Source organism: Dipodomys ordii, unplaced genomic scaffold, assembly GCF_000151885.1.
Source record: "Dipodomys ordii isolate 6190 unplaced genomic scaffold, Dord_2.0 Scaffold5, whole genome shotgun sequence".
NCBI classification, from domain to species: Eukaryota; Metazoa; Chordata; class Mammalia; order Rodentia; family Heteromyidae; genus Dipodomys; species Dipodomys ordii.
The window spans coordinates 20,564,746-20,581,712 of record NW_012267221.1 but is presented as its reverse complement, the minus strand read 5'-3'; the positions used below and the strand labels follow the sequence as shown (position 1 = coordinate 20,581,712).

Genomic DNA, 16,967 nt, shown 5'->3' with positions numbered 1-16,967 from the left:
AAGAAAGAAAGAAAGAAAGGAAGGAAGGAAGGAAGGAAGGAAGGAAAGAAAAAAGGGGGGAGGGAAGGAGGAAGAGAGGGAGGGAGGGAGGGAGAGAGGGAGGGAGGGGGGAGGGAAGGAAGGAAGGAAGGCCAACACCTATAATCCTAGCAACTCACAAGGTTGAGATCTGAGGACTACCATTCAAACCCAGCCCAGGGAGCAAAGTCCTTAAGACTTTTATCACCAATTAACCATCAAAAAGCCAGAAGTGGAGCTGTGGCTCAAGTAATAGAGCACTAGTTTTAAGTATCAAAACTCAGTAATTTTGCTCACAATTTTATCTAATGCCAAAATAAGTATCTTTCATAATTACAAAATCTAAAGTATCAATTACAAATCATCATAGATGATTGATTTAATATTTCTAAATAAGTGAGTCAGTGTAATTACTACCAAGAAATAATATCTAGTTGATCTGAAACACTAATAATCTCTAGTACAATTACATTTACTTTATTTCCTTTTTATGTAACATGTGTTTTCGCCGTTATAATTTTTAACAGGTATAAAGACACACAATGGTACAATTAGTATCTGTCTTAACCTATACCCTAAGAACTAAAACATGCTCTGTTCTTCTCATACACTAAGGTGTGTCACTTTGCCATAAATAACCATGTTTTTTAAAGGTGAGTCCACACCCTCTGAGAGTATAAACTTCACCTACCTACAACTGTACTTGATTCAATTCATTGCTATGGCCAGTATCTACTAACATCTTATTGTCCCCATACTAAGTCCACAATCCAAATTCGGTTGCCCAACAAAATGTTATCATAGCACTTTATAACTCTCAAAAGGATTTAAATAATTTCCAATTGTCTTGTTTTGCAATTGCTTTTCCCCCATTATTTCCTTTAGACTATTGTCCCTGGGATTTTGCTGACTGCTGCTTCATAAAGCTTTGTTCTGCAATTTGTGTGAAGCCTCTGTGTTATCAAGAAAAGAAAACAATGCTCTCTCATAGTTTTTGTTTGTTTGTTTTTTGGGTCCGGTTGTGGGGCCTGAACTCTGGGCCTGGGCACTGTCCCTCAGCTCTTCAGCTCAAGACTAGCACTCTACCACTTGAGCCACAGCAACACTTCCAACTTTTTTTTCTTTTTGCTTATGTGGTGCTGAGGAATCGAACCCAGGGCCTCAAGCATGCAAGGCAAGTGCTCTACCACTGAGCCACCTTCCCAGCCCTCTCTCATAGTGTTATATCAGTTCTTATCCATAATATATAGTCTTAGAAATTTTTATTTTTTCTCCAAATATTTGTTTATTAAGATTAAGTGATTACATAAATTTCTCAGTACTGTGGCATAGTTATACTTAGCTAAATTCACAAATACCTTTTAACCTTCACAATGATAATCATCATTATCTTAATCTACAAAGCTTATGAATTCTATGAACTATTTCTACTAACTTGGTAGATATGTACATTTCTTTCTTTTTGCTGAGGGTCAGCTATTCCCTCTTTCTCTTCATTCCCGCCCTCCCATAACCACAATTGAGTTGCTTAGTTCACTTTCATCAATGTCCAGTGCAGCTGATGGGCTCCTCTGCTATACTTTTTCATCCATCAGAAATAAATTTTTAGAGAAATATTTAATAATAAACCAAAGTAAAGTTTAGACAAAAATATAGATACCTTATATTCTTTTTTTTGGGTCCGGTCGTGGGCCTGAACTCTGGGCCTGGGCGCTGTCCCTCAGCTCTTCAGCTCAAGGCTAGCACTCTACCACTTGAGCCACAGTGCCACTTCTGGCTTTTTTTTCTGCTTATGTGGTGCTGAGGAATCGAACCCAGGGCCTCATGCATGCAAGGCAAGCGCTCTACCACTGAGTCACCTTCCCAGCCCATAGATACCTTATATTCTTGATCTGGAAGCATGTTAAGTAAGAACGTTACCATCTTCTGGGGAAATTCATACTTAACTGTCCAAAACAACAGTTCTTCAAGAAAACTTTTATGTTTCAAAATATCCATTATGGATTGATCTGCACATGAAAAAGAAAATTATCACTTAATGATTTAAGTTACTCGTCACATCAAACCATACTATAATTACCAAGCAAACACCTAAAAGTATCTAAAACTAAAGAATAATCTTTAAGTAATACAATGGTAATACCAACAGGCTACAGTTCTACAATTTGCACAGTATATAACAAAATACCTAACTCTTGTATTTTAATGTAGTTATTTAAAAGTACTAGTTACCCTGAAATATAAGCCACTTACAGAAAATTTCTAAGATTCAAAATCAAACCCAGGGCCTTATGCATGCAAGGCACGCGATCTACCACTGAGCCACCTTCCAGCCCCTGTTAGGAATTTTTTTTTTGGGCCCCACAACCAGACCCAAAAAAAAAAAAAAAACCTAATGCTATTAATCTTAAAACCCAGGTCTCTGCTAACCTGCATTGCCAAAAAGCTAGGACCCACCATTATTATTAATCAACATATATGAGAGGAAAGAAACATTAACCTTAAGACAATAGAGCAATCAAAATATACCAAAAAGGCTGTTGCTTCTTTTAAAATGAGAATAGCTGTTTTTACATAGAGTTTAATCTTTTTACTTTCAGGAAGGAAAAAAGCAATGTCTTCATTGTCTTTTTTTTTTTGAAATACAGACATTGTCTTTTTTTTTTTGAAATACAGACATTTTTATTAAAATACAAGACATGAATTTGATTGTATAATCAGATACAATTTAAAGGGGAAGTGGGGGCAGTTTTTTGGTGCATATTTTCCATCTAGGTAAAGAACTATATAAGGTGAAGCTCTGTAGAGTTGGGGATATATTTGAGTTTGTGCTTTTCATTGTCTTTCTTATATAGGTGGTATCAGCCTCCCAAGCATTTAAGGCCTATTTTGGGGGTAATATTGTGAAATTGTGATAAGAAATGCTTCAATTAGCTATGTGTACATATACCTTTATGTAAACTGCCTTAAATCAAACTGTAAAAAGAGATTTTTGAAGAGTAACTATGCTGTGCAAATGCATGATTAAGGCAAAGACTTAGCAAATTCTAAGCTCTGTTATCTCAATAGCTCAAAAATCTTGGCCTATCATTTAGGTCTGTAGCATGACACCCAGCCCTTTTGCCTTTCATTACACATGTTCTTTTTTTTTTTTTTTTTTTTTGTCGGTCGTGGGGCTTGAACTCTGGGCCTGGGCGCTGTCCCTCAGCTCTTCAGCTCAAGGCGAGCGCTCTAACACTTGAGCTACAGCGCCACTTCCGGTTTTCTGGTGGTTTATTGGAGATAGAGTCTCACAGTCTCTCCTGCCCGGGCTGGCTTTGAACCGTGATCCTCAGATCTCAGCCTCCTGAGTAGCTAGGATTACAGGCGTGAGCCACCAGCGCCCGGCTTTACACATGTTCTTTTCAAACTGTTGACCCAAATCTTATAAAAACTATATCTCAGCTGGGCACTGGTGGCTCACACCTGTAATCCTAGCTACTCAGGAAGCTGAGATCTGAGGATCGCAGTTCAAAGCCCAGGCAGAAAAGTTCCCATAAAACCCTTCTCTCCAATTAACCACTCAAAAACCAGAAGTGACAATGTTGCTCAAAGTAATAGAGCACTCAGCAGTGAAAGAGGCTCAGCAACAGCACCCAGGCCCTGAGTTCAAGCCCCACAACCAACAACAACAATGAATTTATATTTCTTCTTAATATTCAGGTATCTTCAAAAGCAATAGTGACATTTTAAAACACCATGGGTTTCAAATCAAAAGACCATGTTTTGCACATATAATACTTAAACCAAAAATCCTAGTTAATCAAGTCTTATACTGCTAGAGGAATTAAGAGAAGGCATTTCAATCCAAACTCACATGTGGAAAAAAAATCAAGTATTAATGAAAACAAACTTTAACGTCTTCATGAAAAGTACCCTTAGCTAGAGTGTAATCAAGCAAAAAAAAAAAAAAAAAAAACTACAGCAGTAATTTATGGGCATCTAAAAAGCTTAAATTCAAGAATATGTTCATGGGCTGGGAAGGTGGCTCAGTGGTAGAGGGTTTGCTTCACATGCACAAGACCCTGGGTTCGATTCCTCAGCACCACATAAACAGAAAAGGCCAGAAGTGGGGCTGAGGCTCAAGTGGTAGAGCACTAGCCTTGAGCTGAAGGACAGTGGCCAGGCCCAGAGTTCAGGCCCCACAACCAACAACAACAACAACAAAAAGAATATGTTCTAACTCAGACATGTCACATAGCCTAAGATAAACACATGGCAATTCTGGTAAATCAAGGGTCAAGCAGCTACATGAGGTTCTAATGTCATTCAGGAGTCACAGATTTTCTGCTGAGCCAGGAAGAAGAGAAACCCATGCCTGACTGTATACTGAACCTCAGGACTGATACTCTGCTAGCAGCCCAGTAGGTAAAGATAGCAACATAAGTAACAAAAAACAGACTTAGAAAGTCTGCATGTCCTATTGTTCCAGATAGTTTGAAATATGCCAGATGACAGACTTACTCAGCAACAAGTAAGACTTTTCTCTAGTAAGCTAATATTTTAATCTTTGAATGCCCAAAATACAGACCACATTAAGATTTTGATTTTTTTTTTTTTTTTGTCGGTCGTGGGGCTTGAACTCTGGGCCTGGGTACTGTCCCTCAGCTCTTCAGCTCAAGGCAAGCGCTCTACCACTTGAGCTACAGCACCACTTCCGGTTTTCTGGTGGTTTTATTGGAGATAGGAGTCTCACGGTCTTTCCTGCCCGGGCTGGCTTTGAACCGCGATCCTCAGATCTCAGCCTCCTGAGTAGCTAGGATTACAGGCGTGAGCCACCAGCGCCCGGCTGATTTTTTTTTTTTTAAGTGGGTTGTGGGGCTTGAACTCTGGGCCTGAGCGCTGTCCCTGAGCTCCTCAGCTCAAATCAAGTGCTCTACCATTTGAGCCACCGCACCACTTCCAGTTTTCTAGTAGTTAATAGGAGATAAAAGTCTCATGGACTTTTCTTCCCGGCTTGCTTTGAACTGCAATGCTCAGATCTCAGCCTCCTGAGTAGCTAGGATTACAGGTGTGAGCCACTGGTTCCCAACAATGCTTTGAAATTTATAACAAAGAACCTAAGCCTGTAAGAAGTTCTCCAACTTTAAGAAGTACTCCAGGAAAGTTTTAAGTGCAGGTCCAAAAAACATAGTGGTTAAAAGCTTAGACTTTGAGATTTGAATTAAGGATCTAATTTTCATTAATTATGGTCTCTAACATCCCTTTTCATTTTCTCACTTATAATTAAAAGTAATAATAATAAAACCTGCTGCATACAGTTACTTTAGAAGTTAAATTAATGCTATTATTATGTCAGCACATATAAGAGAGTCAATAAAAATTACTATTATTACTAATGTCACAACTATTTATTTACTTTGATTAAACATGTATGAGTACTTCATGAACCCTTATTATGTGTTAGGTTCTATTCAATCATTCCCATTGGTTTTCTGTACCCCGCATTTCTGCCCTTATTCCTCCTTTTTTACTCTAGAAATTGCATACCAAAAATAATTGAAGTAAATCAAATTAAAAGTCTACACAAGAAATACTAGCCAAATCAAGCAATCAAAAATAAGACTTATTGGCTCAAATAACGCACATTTTATTATGAGTAAAATGAACAAAATCCCATTAGTTTTACTTATTTCTAAGGTATCTACAACTACCTACAACTTCCCACCAACACTTTCTTGACATTGCATACTTCTAGTAACATTAACACTCCCAAAAGCTTTAATGTCACTATAACTAATTTGGTTTTCTTAGTGATTCTTTTTTTTTTAATGAAGTATTTTGTTCAAGTAAAAATAAATAAATAGAAATACCTTTGGTGCCACTGCTTAGTTTTACCCTCTTTCTCTTCCCTAGCCCTTGACTCCCATCCTGATCCTCCTGAAGGAAAATAAAATCAGCATTATAACAGTCACATTCATACATTTATACCATTAACATGAATATAAATACAGCACATTCACATACTATTAATCAATGTTTCATTCTTATTTATCTACTGTAACAAAAAGTAAATCTTAGTACTAATTTTTATTAAAATATATAGCTAAATATCCTCAGTATTCAATTACAAGAACACTTAAACTATAATTCTCAAGAAAGACTCTTAGGCATCCCAAAATGAAAATTTTCCTAACCTTATTTTCATAACATTAAAGGCACAAAGACGCAAATGGGGATGACAGAAAGTTTATCACAAAAAGGACAGAAGAGGAAAAGACATTAACAGCAACAAACAGAAGAACTTCTGAAGTCTGACACAAAAAAAGTTCAAGAAGTAAAAATGAGCCGGGTGCCACTGGCTCACGCCTGTAATCCTAGCTACTCAGGAGGCTGAGATCTGAGGATGAAAGTGAACTAAGCAACTCAATTGTGGTTATGGGAGGGCGGGAATGAAGAGAAAGAGGGAATAGCTGACCCTCAGCAAAAAGAAAGAAATGTACATATCTACCAAGTTAGTAGAAATAGTTCATAGAATTCATAAGCTTTGTAGATTAAGATAATGATGATTATCATTGTGAAGGTTAAAAGGTATTTGTGAATTTAGCTAAGTATAACTATGCCACAGTACTGAGAAATTTATGTAATCACTTAATCTTAATAAACAAATATTTGGAGAAAAAATAAAAATTTCTAAGACTATATATTATGGATAAGAACTGATATAACACTATGAGAGAGGGCTGGGAAGGTGGCTCAGTGGTAGAGCACTTGCCTTGCATGCATGAGGCCCTGGGTTCGATTCCTCAGCACCACATAAGCAAAAAGAAAAAAAAGTTGGAAGTGGTGCTGGGAATCAAACCCAGGGCCTCAGGCATGCAAGGCAAGGGCTCTACCACTGAGCCACCTTCCCAGCCCTCAATTTCCATGTTATACAGACATTTTTCTCTATTTTTCAAATGCTTATGAGCCAACTGGTATTATATGTATGATAGGTTTTTTTTTTAACATACTCAGTTGTGCTACCACTAGTGTTAGTGACAGGTTACAACTGTAATATTAATTTCTAGACACATCAATTAATTAGAATAAATCAAATTTCCAAAACAGAAAACTCTCAGCTTCATGCTACAGTTCTATTGGAATAATTCTCTTGGTCTGTATCCAGAACTACTGCTTACCTAAGTAACAAACATGTCAATAAGGCACCCCACTCCCACCTTTGCCAGGCATCTATGGCCATCCACCTGGCAGCAGTACTAACAGTCAAACTAGACTTTCCTCATCCTCTGTAATTCTCATTTGCCCCTGGAAAAATTCAAGAGAATGAAACAGGAACCAGAGATTGATCAAGATTTACTGTATTCATAAACTGCTTTGTTAAATGGCAACTCCTTTCTACAATTACTTAAAAATAACTTTTAAAATGGCAACTTGAAAAAAAACTAAGATTTCAGCTAACAACCAAAATGTCCTATTTTAGAATTATTATAGAACTTCAAATATAAACTTCCTTCTTTGTAGGAATTCTTAGTCAAGTGACAGGGAAATCGAAGTTCTATGAATTTCCTGGACTTATATTCTTAAAGGCTAAGCAGAATTAGTCAAGAAAGGAGGGGAACTTCATTCCAAGAAAGGCATAGGATGGGGGTAAGGGTCTGTGGTTCAGTGGTAGAGTGCTTATGTAGCATGAGGGAGACCTTGGGTTCTATAGTTGGCACCACAAAAAGAAGAGGAAGGAGGAAGGGGAAAGGAAGACAAAATTAGTAATAGTAAGGCATTGGTGGCTCAACCCTATACTAGCTTCTCAGGAAGCTGAAATCTGAGGATCAAATTAGAAGTCAGCTGGGCACAGGTGGCTTACACCTGTAATCCTAGCTACTCAGGAGGCTGAGATCTGAGGAGCGGTTCAAAGCTAGCCCAGGCAAGAAAGTCTGTGAGACTCTTATCTCCAATTAACCACCAGAAAACCAGAAGTGGTGCTGTGGCTCAAGTGGTAGAGTGCTAGTCTTGAGCTGAAGAGCTGAGGGGCAGTGCCGAGTCCAAGAATTCAAGCCCCACAACCAACCAAGACACACACACACACACACACACACACACACGATTAGAAGTCAGCTCAAGTAGATATATCCATGAGACTCTATCTCCAACTAACAAACAAAAAAGCTTCACTGGAGGCTCAAGTGGTAGAGCCCTAGTTAAGAACAAAATAGCTAAACAAGGCATGAGGCCCTGAGTTCAAGCCCTCATTCTAACACAAAGAAATCAGAGGGGAAAGGAGGAAGGGGAGATGGGGAAGAGAAAAGAGTAAGAGAAGAGCAGAGTGGGAAGGGACAGAGGAGAAAGTGTGGCTAACTGGTCACCAGTAGCTCACACCTGTAATCCTAGCTACTCGGGATGCTGAGATCTGAGGACTGCTGTTCAAAGCCAGGTCCAGACAGAAAAATCCATGAGATTCTTATCTCCAATAAACTACTCAGAAAAGGGCTGGGAAGGTGGCTCAGTGGTAAAGCACTTGCCTTGCATGTCTGAGGCCCTGGGTTCGATTCCTCAGCACCACATAAGCAAAAAGAAAAAGCCAGAAGTGGCGCTGTAGCTCAAGTGGTAGAGTTCTAGCCTTGAGCTGAAGAGCTGAGGGACAGCTCCCAGGCCCAGAGTTCAGGCCCCACAACCGGACCCAAAAAAAAAAACTACTCAGAAAAAGCTGAAGTAGCAATATGGCTTAAGTGGTAAAGTACTAGACTTAAGCACAAAGAGGCTCAGGGACAGCACCAAGGCCCTGAGTTCAAGCCCCAGGACTGGCCAAAAAATAAAAAGTAAAAAAGCAGCTTAAAGGCTAACAAAAAAACCCTTGGTCCTTGGGGTTAGAGATTTAGCTCAGTAGATGAACATTTGTCTGGCCAGTGCCAAGGCCCTGAGTTCAATCCTCAGCTCTGCAAAAATAAAAAGCAAAAAAGATCAAATAAACTTGGTCCTGCATGACAGCATACTATGCTTATCGAAAGATGTCTAATTATTATGCACTGAAACAGACTGTAAATTTTAAAAGAAAGTGAATTTACTTAACAGTAAAATAGAAAAAGCTGTGTATAAAACAGAAAATATACCAAATAATAAAAATATTTAAAGAGATAATGTTGTATGAAACTAAAATAGAAATCTTTCTAGAGAAAGAAATGTGAAATTTATAATATTTTACAAAATATCAAGAACTTCACTTTGAAAAAAAAAAAACTATCAACAGACACCTTTAATCCTAACTACAGGAGGCTGAGTTCTAAGGATCACAGTCAAAGTCAGCCTGGGCAGGAAAATCCATGAAATTTTTATCTCCCATTAGCTACCAGAAAGCCACAAGTAGAATTGTGGCTCAAGTGGTAGAGTACCAGCCTTGAGTAAAAAAAAAAAGAAAATAAGGGACAGTACCCTGTATTTAAACCCCAGTGCCAGCACAAAATGTTAAGAAAATGATCATTAATTAATTGTAAAAAAGAACCCAGGTACCAGTGGCTCACACCTGTAATCCTAACCACACAGAAGGCTGAGAGCTAAGGATCTCAATCCAAAGCCAGCCTGGGCAGGAAAGGCCGTGAGAGTCTTATCTCCATTAACCACCAACCATAAGTGGTGCTGTGGCTCAAGTGGTAGAGCACTAGCCTTGAGCTGAAGAGCTCAGGAACAGCACCCAGCCCCAGAGTTCAAGCCCCAAGACCAACAAAATAATTAATTAATTAATTAATTAGTAAAAAGAAGCCAAGTACTGGTGGCTAACGCCTATAAGCTTAGTATTCAGGAGGCTGATATCTAAGTATGGCAATTCACTTAATATAATTGTTCCAAGTTTTTCCATTTCCTAACAAATGGGGCAATGTCATTCTTTCTGATGGAGGCATAGAATTCCATTCTGTATATATATAAGCCAGCCCAGACAGCAAAGTCCCTAAGACTCTTATTCTCTAACTAATCATCAGAGAACCAGAAAAGTGGAAGCTGTTGCTCAAAGTGGTAGAGAACTGCTAGCCTTGAGTAAAAGAGCTCAGAGACAGCGCCAAAGACCTGAGTTCAAGTCCCACAACCAAGCAAAGCAACAACAAAAAAAAGTAAAAAAAAAAAAAAGCTATCAAGCAAAAGAACAACTTGCCTCATAAACTAGATAAACTCAGTTCCACCAGAAGTGTTTACAGAGAGATTTACCAATTGTCCAGGAATGCTGTAAAATTTATTCCTGCCCTAGAAAGATATTTGATATTTCTATAATGCCTTTCTCAGTAAAATTTCATGATTTCCCCATCACTTCCATTGCCATTAATATAATAATTTGATTAAAAAATTAAAATTTAGGACTGGGAAGTTGGCTCAGTGATAGAGTGCTTGCCTTGCATGCATGAGGCCCTGGTTCCATTCCTCAGCACCAGAAGTGGCTGTTGTAGCTCAAATGGTAGAATGCTAGCCTTGAGCTGAAAAGCTGAGGGACAGTGCCCACGCTGAGTTCAGCCCCCATGATATAAATAAAATTTAACTTTACATCCACAAAAGGTAAAACTATTTTTTCGTCTGTTGTTTTAAAAACCATCTCTGATTTCCTTTTTGTTTTTGCCAATCCTAGGGCTTGAACTCAAGGCCTGAGCTCTGTCCCTAGCCACTTAAGCCACAAGACCACTCTGACTTTCAATTTTAATGATCCTACTTTGCTACTAGTTTTGGCAAATTAATTTTTAACTATCCATGGTATGTTCGGAGCCTATCTATAGTGTAACAGATTTTATTCTGCCAATAATTATTTCTCAATTATACAAGGATATTTAGGAGGGGCTGGGAAGGTGGCTCAGTGGTAGACCGCTTGCCTTGTATGCATGAGGCCCTGGGTTCTAGTCCTCAGCACCACATAAGAAAAAAGAAAAAAGCCGGAAGTGGCACTGTGGCTCAAGTGGAGAGCGCTAGCCTTGAGCTGAAGAGCTGAGGGACAGCGTCCAGGCCCCGAGTTCAGGCCCCACAACTGGACCCCCCCCAAAAAAAAAACGATATTTAGGAAAAAAGACCAGACTTGTACAAGCTAAAATTAATAACAATTATCTCTAGATGGTATGACTGAATGCAAATGTCTTCCCTTTTTTCTTTTTTTTCCCCTTTTTTCACAATGACCATTCATATGATCATCATTTCTAGGGGGGGAAAGGCATTTTAAATTATTTTATGTATTTTAACAGCGAGGTTCCTTAAAATCAAAGTGATGAGACATCTAATTATTACATATGAATGAACAGACATTGCTTACAGAAAATATATCCTTAAAGTTTGCTTTATCTAAAGAATTCTGAAAAGGGGGCTGGGAAGGTGGCTCAGTGGTATAGCGCTTGCCTTGCATGAGGCCCTGGGTTCTAGTCCTCAGCACCACATAAGCAGAAAAAAAAGCCGGAAGTGGTACTGTGCCTCAAGTGGTAGAGCGCTAGCCTTGAGCTGAAGAGCTGAGGGACAGTGCCCAGGCCCAGAGTTCAGGCCCACGACTGGATAAAAAAAAAAAAAAGAATCCTCAAAAACTTGCAAATATAATGGGATCGACATATATAATACTGACGATAGTTTTATTTTGAATTGGATTATCTGATAGTCATAACCTTTAAAACAGCGGCTAGCTGAGAGTGGTGCTGTGGCTCAAGTGGTAGAATGCTCACCTTGAGCTGAAGAGCTGAGGGACAGTGCCCAGGCCCAGAGTTCAAGCCCCATGACCAACAAAAATAAAAAACAAAAAACAGGCTAAATTTACAAAGCCTTCTGAAAGTTAAGGAGTTAAGGTGTGCCCTTAATTTCAGTTTTGTTCTGGTTCCATACACCACAAGCAACATTTTCTCCTCTTATTTCATATGAGCTACACAAAGAATAAGAATAGTATAAAGAATGCCATGTGTATAAATAGCACTGTTGAGTACATAATGTTCTGTTCTTTGGGGACATGAAGACAAATACCTGACAAAACTTGTATGAATAAAGTATTTCTAAAGTAGATTATAATATGTAAGGCTCATTGAAATAAAACTGAAAAACAGAAATCTTGCCATTGTAATAGGCTCAAATATTTCTTCATCTTTTATATAAAATGACTGAATTTGGTTTCATGTAGTCTCTTCCAATTTGAAATTGTAAGGGATTTTTTTTGGGGGGGTTGTTGTTTGGAGGAGGAGCATAGCTGGGAATCAAACTTGGGCCCCAACCCTGTGTATACTATGAGGCATATACATACTCTAAGCCCATAAAATGTGTTTTAATTTTTTGCAGTTATTACAAATATATGTAGTAACTAAGAGGTTCTTCTGATGCTATCTCTTTTATGTACAGTGTGTTGAATTAAAGAAATGAAATCATAAAAAAAAGGTTGGCTTGATAATATTAATGAGCCAATAGTGCAAAGGTGGAGAAATTCTAATCTTCAAACCACTATCCAATTCTTCATTAACTTTCTAATATAACACAACTGTCAAAACAAAGAAAAGAAGGAAGGAAGGAAGGAAAGAAAATACTTTTATAAGACATAATGAAATTTTTTTAATGTCATAAAAGTTATTCTTTCTAGAACATCTCTTGGTATTCTTCCTCTGCTATACTATCTTATCCCTTAATCTATTTCCTCCATCTAAATTTCCATCTTCATCGATTCTGCTTGATCATCTTAAGTAATAGGTGTTAAAATGCTTTCAAAAGAATAAAAGTGCAATACAAATTTCAAATGTCATTAAGAGATATAGTAGTTCGCATCTGTAATCCAATCTATTCAGGAAGCAAAGGTCAGGATGATCACACTTACAGGCCAACAAAGGAAATAATTCTATGAAACCTCATTTCAACCAATAAAAAGGTGTACATGGTAGGGTATGCTTATTATCGTGGGTATAAGGAGAACATAAATAGAAACATCATGGTTCAGGCTGACCTGGGTAAAAAGAAAAACCCTATTTAAAAAATGTGCCAGTGGGGGGGGGGGGAGGCTGGGAAGGGATGGGAAGGGTAAACAAAGGAGGAGGCTGCAATGCTTGGTAAGAAATGTACGCATTATCCTGCCCATGCAATTGTAACCCCTCTGTACAGTATGTTCACAAATAAAATTAAATTAAATTTAAAAAAAATGTGCCAGTGGCTCACACCTGTAATCCTAGCTACTCAGGAGGCTAAAATATGAGGACCACAGATCGAAGCCAGTCCCAGGAGAAAAGTCCCTATGAGACTCTTATCTCCAATTAACCACTCAAAAACCAGAAGTGGTGCTATGGCTGAAGTGGTAGAGCTGTAGCCTTGAGCACAAAGAGGCTCAGGGACAGTGTCCAAGCCCTGAGTTCAAACCCCACAATGGACAAAAATATGAACAAAAGCAAAAGAATTAGAGCCTGAATCAACTGTTAAAACAGCTGCCTTAAAAAAAAAATCTTTATCTCCTCCCACTGAATGTGATCCTCTCTTAATAACCCACTTAAAGCTAATAAGACATAGTAGATAGAAATGACACTATGAAATGTCCACGGCTAGCACAGGAATGATTCTACAGGTTCTGTCCTTAGGCTACTCACTCTATTAGCCAATCAAATATCCAATTTGAGCTCATTATGAGGGAGAAAACAGAGGAGAAGCTAGTATTATAGGTGTGAACCACCAGCACCTATAATCTTGAGTACTTAAGAAGCTGAGATCTCAAAACCATGGTTATAACCTAGCCCAGGCAGACAAATTGAAGAGAATATTATCTCCAATTAACCAAAAGTCCAACGGCGGATGTGTGGCTCTAGTGGTAGATCTCTAACCTTGAGCTAAAAATCTAAAGCAACAGTATGAGGTGCTGACTTCCAGGCCTAGTATCAGCACAAAAAAAGAAGAAAAATAAAGTTCAAGTTCTTTATAACATATATGTTACATCACCTTGAGGAATACAGAATTGCATAGTAAAATAAAACCACATTATTTCTAATAATTCTCTTCAACAAAAAAGCAAAGTGGCCAGATGCCAGTGGCTCACACCTATAATCCTAGCTACTCAGGAGGCTGAGATCTGAGAGGATTGCAGTTCAAAGCCAGCCTGGGCAAGAAAGTCTGTGAGACTCTTATCTCCAAATAATCACCAAAAAGCTGGAAGTAGAGCTGGGACTAAAGTAGTAGAGTGCTAGCTTCTATCACAAAAGTTCAGGGACAGCAATCAGGCACTGACTTCAAGCCTCAAGACAGTCAAACACACACACACACACACACACACACACACACCCGCACGCACACGCACGCACACACACACACACACAGAGTGCAAAGTAGATATTCCTTCTATTCACTTCCAGCTAAATACTTCAAATTCTTTTTTTTTTTTTTTTGTCGGTCGTAGGGCTTGAACTCTGGGCCTGGGCGCTGTCCCTCAGCTCTTCTTCAGCTCAAAGCGAGCGCTCTACCACTTGAGCTACAGCGCCACTTCCGGTTTTCTGATGGTTTATTGGAGATAGGAGTCTCACAGTCTCTCCTGCCCGGGCTGGCTTTGAACCGCGATCCTCAGATCTCAGCCTCCTGAGTAGCTAGGATTACAGGCATGAGCCACCAGTGCCCGGCAATACTTCAAATTCTTAAGTTTTCAAATGTCAAAATTACCCCATTTTTATCTCATTAAAAATGTGGTAAGTATGTAAACTATAAAAAGTATTTTCGGGGCTGGGAAGGTGGCTCAGTGGTAGAGCGCTTGCCTTGCATGCATGAGGCCCTGGGTTCAATTCCTCAGCACCACATAAGCAAAAAGAAAAAAGCCGGAAGTGGCGCAGAGGCTCAAGTGGTAGAGCGTTAGCCTTGAGCTGAAGAGCTGAGGAACAGAGCCCAGGCCCAGAGTTCAGGCCCCACGACAGGACCAAAAAAAAGAAAGAAAAGTATTTTCAAAAACTAAGTTAATTATAAATTACAATTTAGCTGGGCGCTGGTGGCTCACGCCTGTAATCCTAGCTACTCAGGAGGCTGAGATCTGAGGATCGCGGTTCAAAGCCAGCCCGGGCAGGAGAGACTGTGAGACTCCTATCTCCAATAAACTACCAGAAAACCGGAAGTGGCGCTGTAGCTCAAGTGGTAGAGCGCTCGCCTTGAGCTGAAGAGCTGAGGGACAGCGCCCAGGCCCAGAGTTCAAGCCCCCCGGCTGAGGAAAAAAAAAAATTACAATTTAAAGGTCATACATGTGTATACATGCCTATACATGCATACTCTAAAAGTAGTCTTCTTAGATGCTGTCACAAGAATAGTGTATTAAGAGATGAGGGGTTAAAATACAGTAACGTTTCCACCATCAAAAAGTATCACAGCACATGAAGGATAATCATAATTAAAGAACAATTACATAAAATTCATTACATAAAGAAGTCTGAAACTCAATATCTAAGAGGGATGAACAAAAGAGAAAGAACAAGATTTAAAAAGAGATATTAGAAGCTGGGCCCCAGTGGCTCATGCCTGTAATCCTCCTCAGGAGTCTGAGATCTAAGGATCATGGTTTGAAGCCAGCACTAGCAGAAAAGTCTGTGAAATTTTTATCTCCAATAAATAACTCAGAAAAATCAGGAAATAACACTGTGTCTCAAGTGGTAGAGTGCCAGTCTTGAACAAAAGAAGCTCAGGGACAATACCTGGGTCCTGAGTTCAAGCCCTAGGACCAGAAAAAAAAAGTTTATTTTTTACTTATTTTTTGGTCCATCCCTGTGGGGCTTGAACTCTAAGCCTGAGCACTGTTGTCCCTAAACTTTTATGCTCAAGGGTAGAGCTCTAACCACTTGAGCTACAGCTCTACTTCCATCTTTTAATCAAAGATAAAAGTCTTGCTGGGCATTGGCAGCTCATACCTGTGATACTAACTACTCAGGAGACTGAGATCTGAGATCAAGGTTCAAAGCCAGCCTGAGCAGGAAAGTCCTTGAGACTCTTATCTCTAACTAACTACCAGAAAACCTGAAGTACAGCTGTGACTCAAAATGGTAGAGTGCTAGCCTTGAGTGAAAAAGCTCAGGGATGACACTGAGGCCCTGAGTTCAAGCTCTACCACTAATATAAAAAAAGAAAAAGAAAATAAAAAAGACATAAAAATCTGTATTACAGACTTTCCTTCCCCAATGGCTTCCACCTAGGATCCTCAGATCTCCACCTCCTGAGTAACTAGGAATGAGTGGCATGAGCCACTGGTGGCCAGCTAAAGTTTTTTTTTTAATAACCCCATATTACTTCATATTCTGAATACACATGAATTTATTAAATCATTCCTCTATTGAAGAGTAGATAGTTTAGACTCAAAAGTTCTCCCACCCCATCCCCATAGCAAAAATAGCCAGGCTCAATCCCAATGCTGAAATACACTTATAAAATAAATTCATTGTATAAACAAAAACTACATAAATTTGGGGTAGTTTTCTAGGGCAAATTCCTATTTCCCATTTTTAAGAGAAAAATGAATTTAAACAAGAAGGAAAAACATGCCATAAGCCTGTCCTGGTCATTAACTATAAATATAGGCTTCCTAGAAACCACTCTTAGCCTCAGAGTGAGATCTTAAAACTACACAATAACCACATTTTCTTTTATTGTAACACCTTTAGGTTTCTATTTTTTACATTTTAAATCTTACCTCATCTGAAGAATCTACTTGTCCCAATGTTCCTGTTGCACCTGAAAAACCTGTGGAAGAGAGAGAGAGAAAAAAAAAAGTCCCTCATATTTGACATAAACAAGTATCAAAAAGTTAGGTTTTTGTCACATGAACACATCTTATAAAGTTCTACATTTAAGGGCTGGGAAGGTGGCTCAGTGGTAGAGCGCTTGCCTTGCATGCATGAGGCCCTGGGTTCCATTCCTCAGCACCACATAAGCAAAAAAGAAAAGAAATCGGAAGTGGTGCTGTGGCTCAAGTGGTAGAGCGCTAGCCTTGAGCTGAAGAGCTGAGGGACAGCACCCAGGCCCAGAGTTCAGGCCCCATGACCGGA

At 39.1% G+C, this 16,967-nt stretch overlaps 1 protein-coding gene across 2 annotated transcripts in view; it reads right to left on the bottom strand.

Annotated features, from left to right (window-relative positions):
* Ubr3 (ubiquitin protein ligase E3 component n-recognin 3 (putative)) overlaps positions 1 to 16,967 on the bottom strand; it is a 162,347-nt gene that overhangs the window by 125,716 nt on the left and 19,664 nt on the right. For both annotated transcript variants that reach the window (XM_013029068.1, XM_013029061.1), the window contains exons 3-5: positions 16,613 to 16,662; positions 5,871 to 5,937; positions 1,897 to 2,027 (exon numbers count right to left, since the gene is read on the bottom strand). In XM_013029068.1, coding sequence (XP_012884522.1) covers positions 1,897 to 2,027; positions 5,871 to 5,937; positions 16,613 to 16,662 — 248 coding nt within the window. The remainder of the gene's footprint in view (positions 1 to 1,896; positions 2,028 to 5,870; positions 5,938 to 16,612; positions 16,663 to 16,967) is intronic.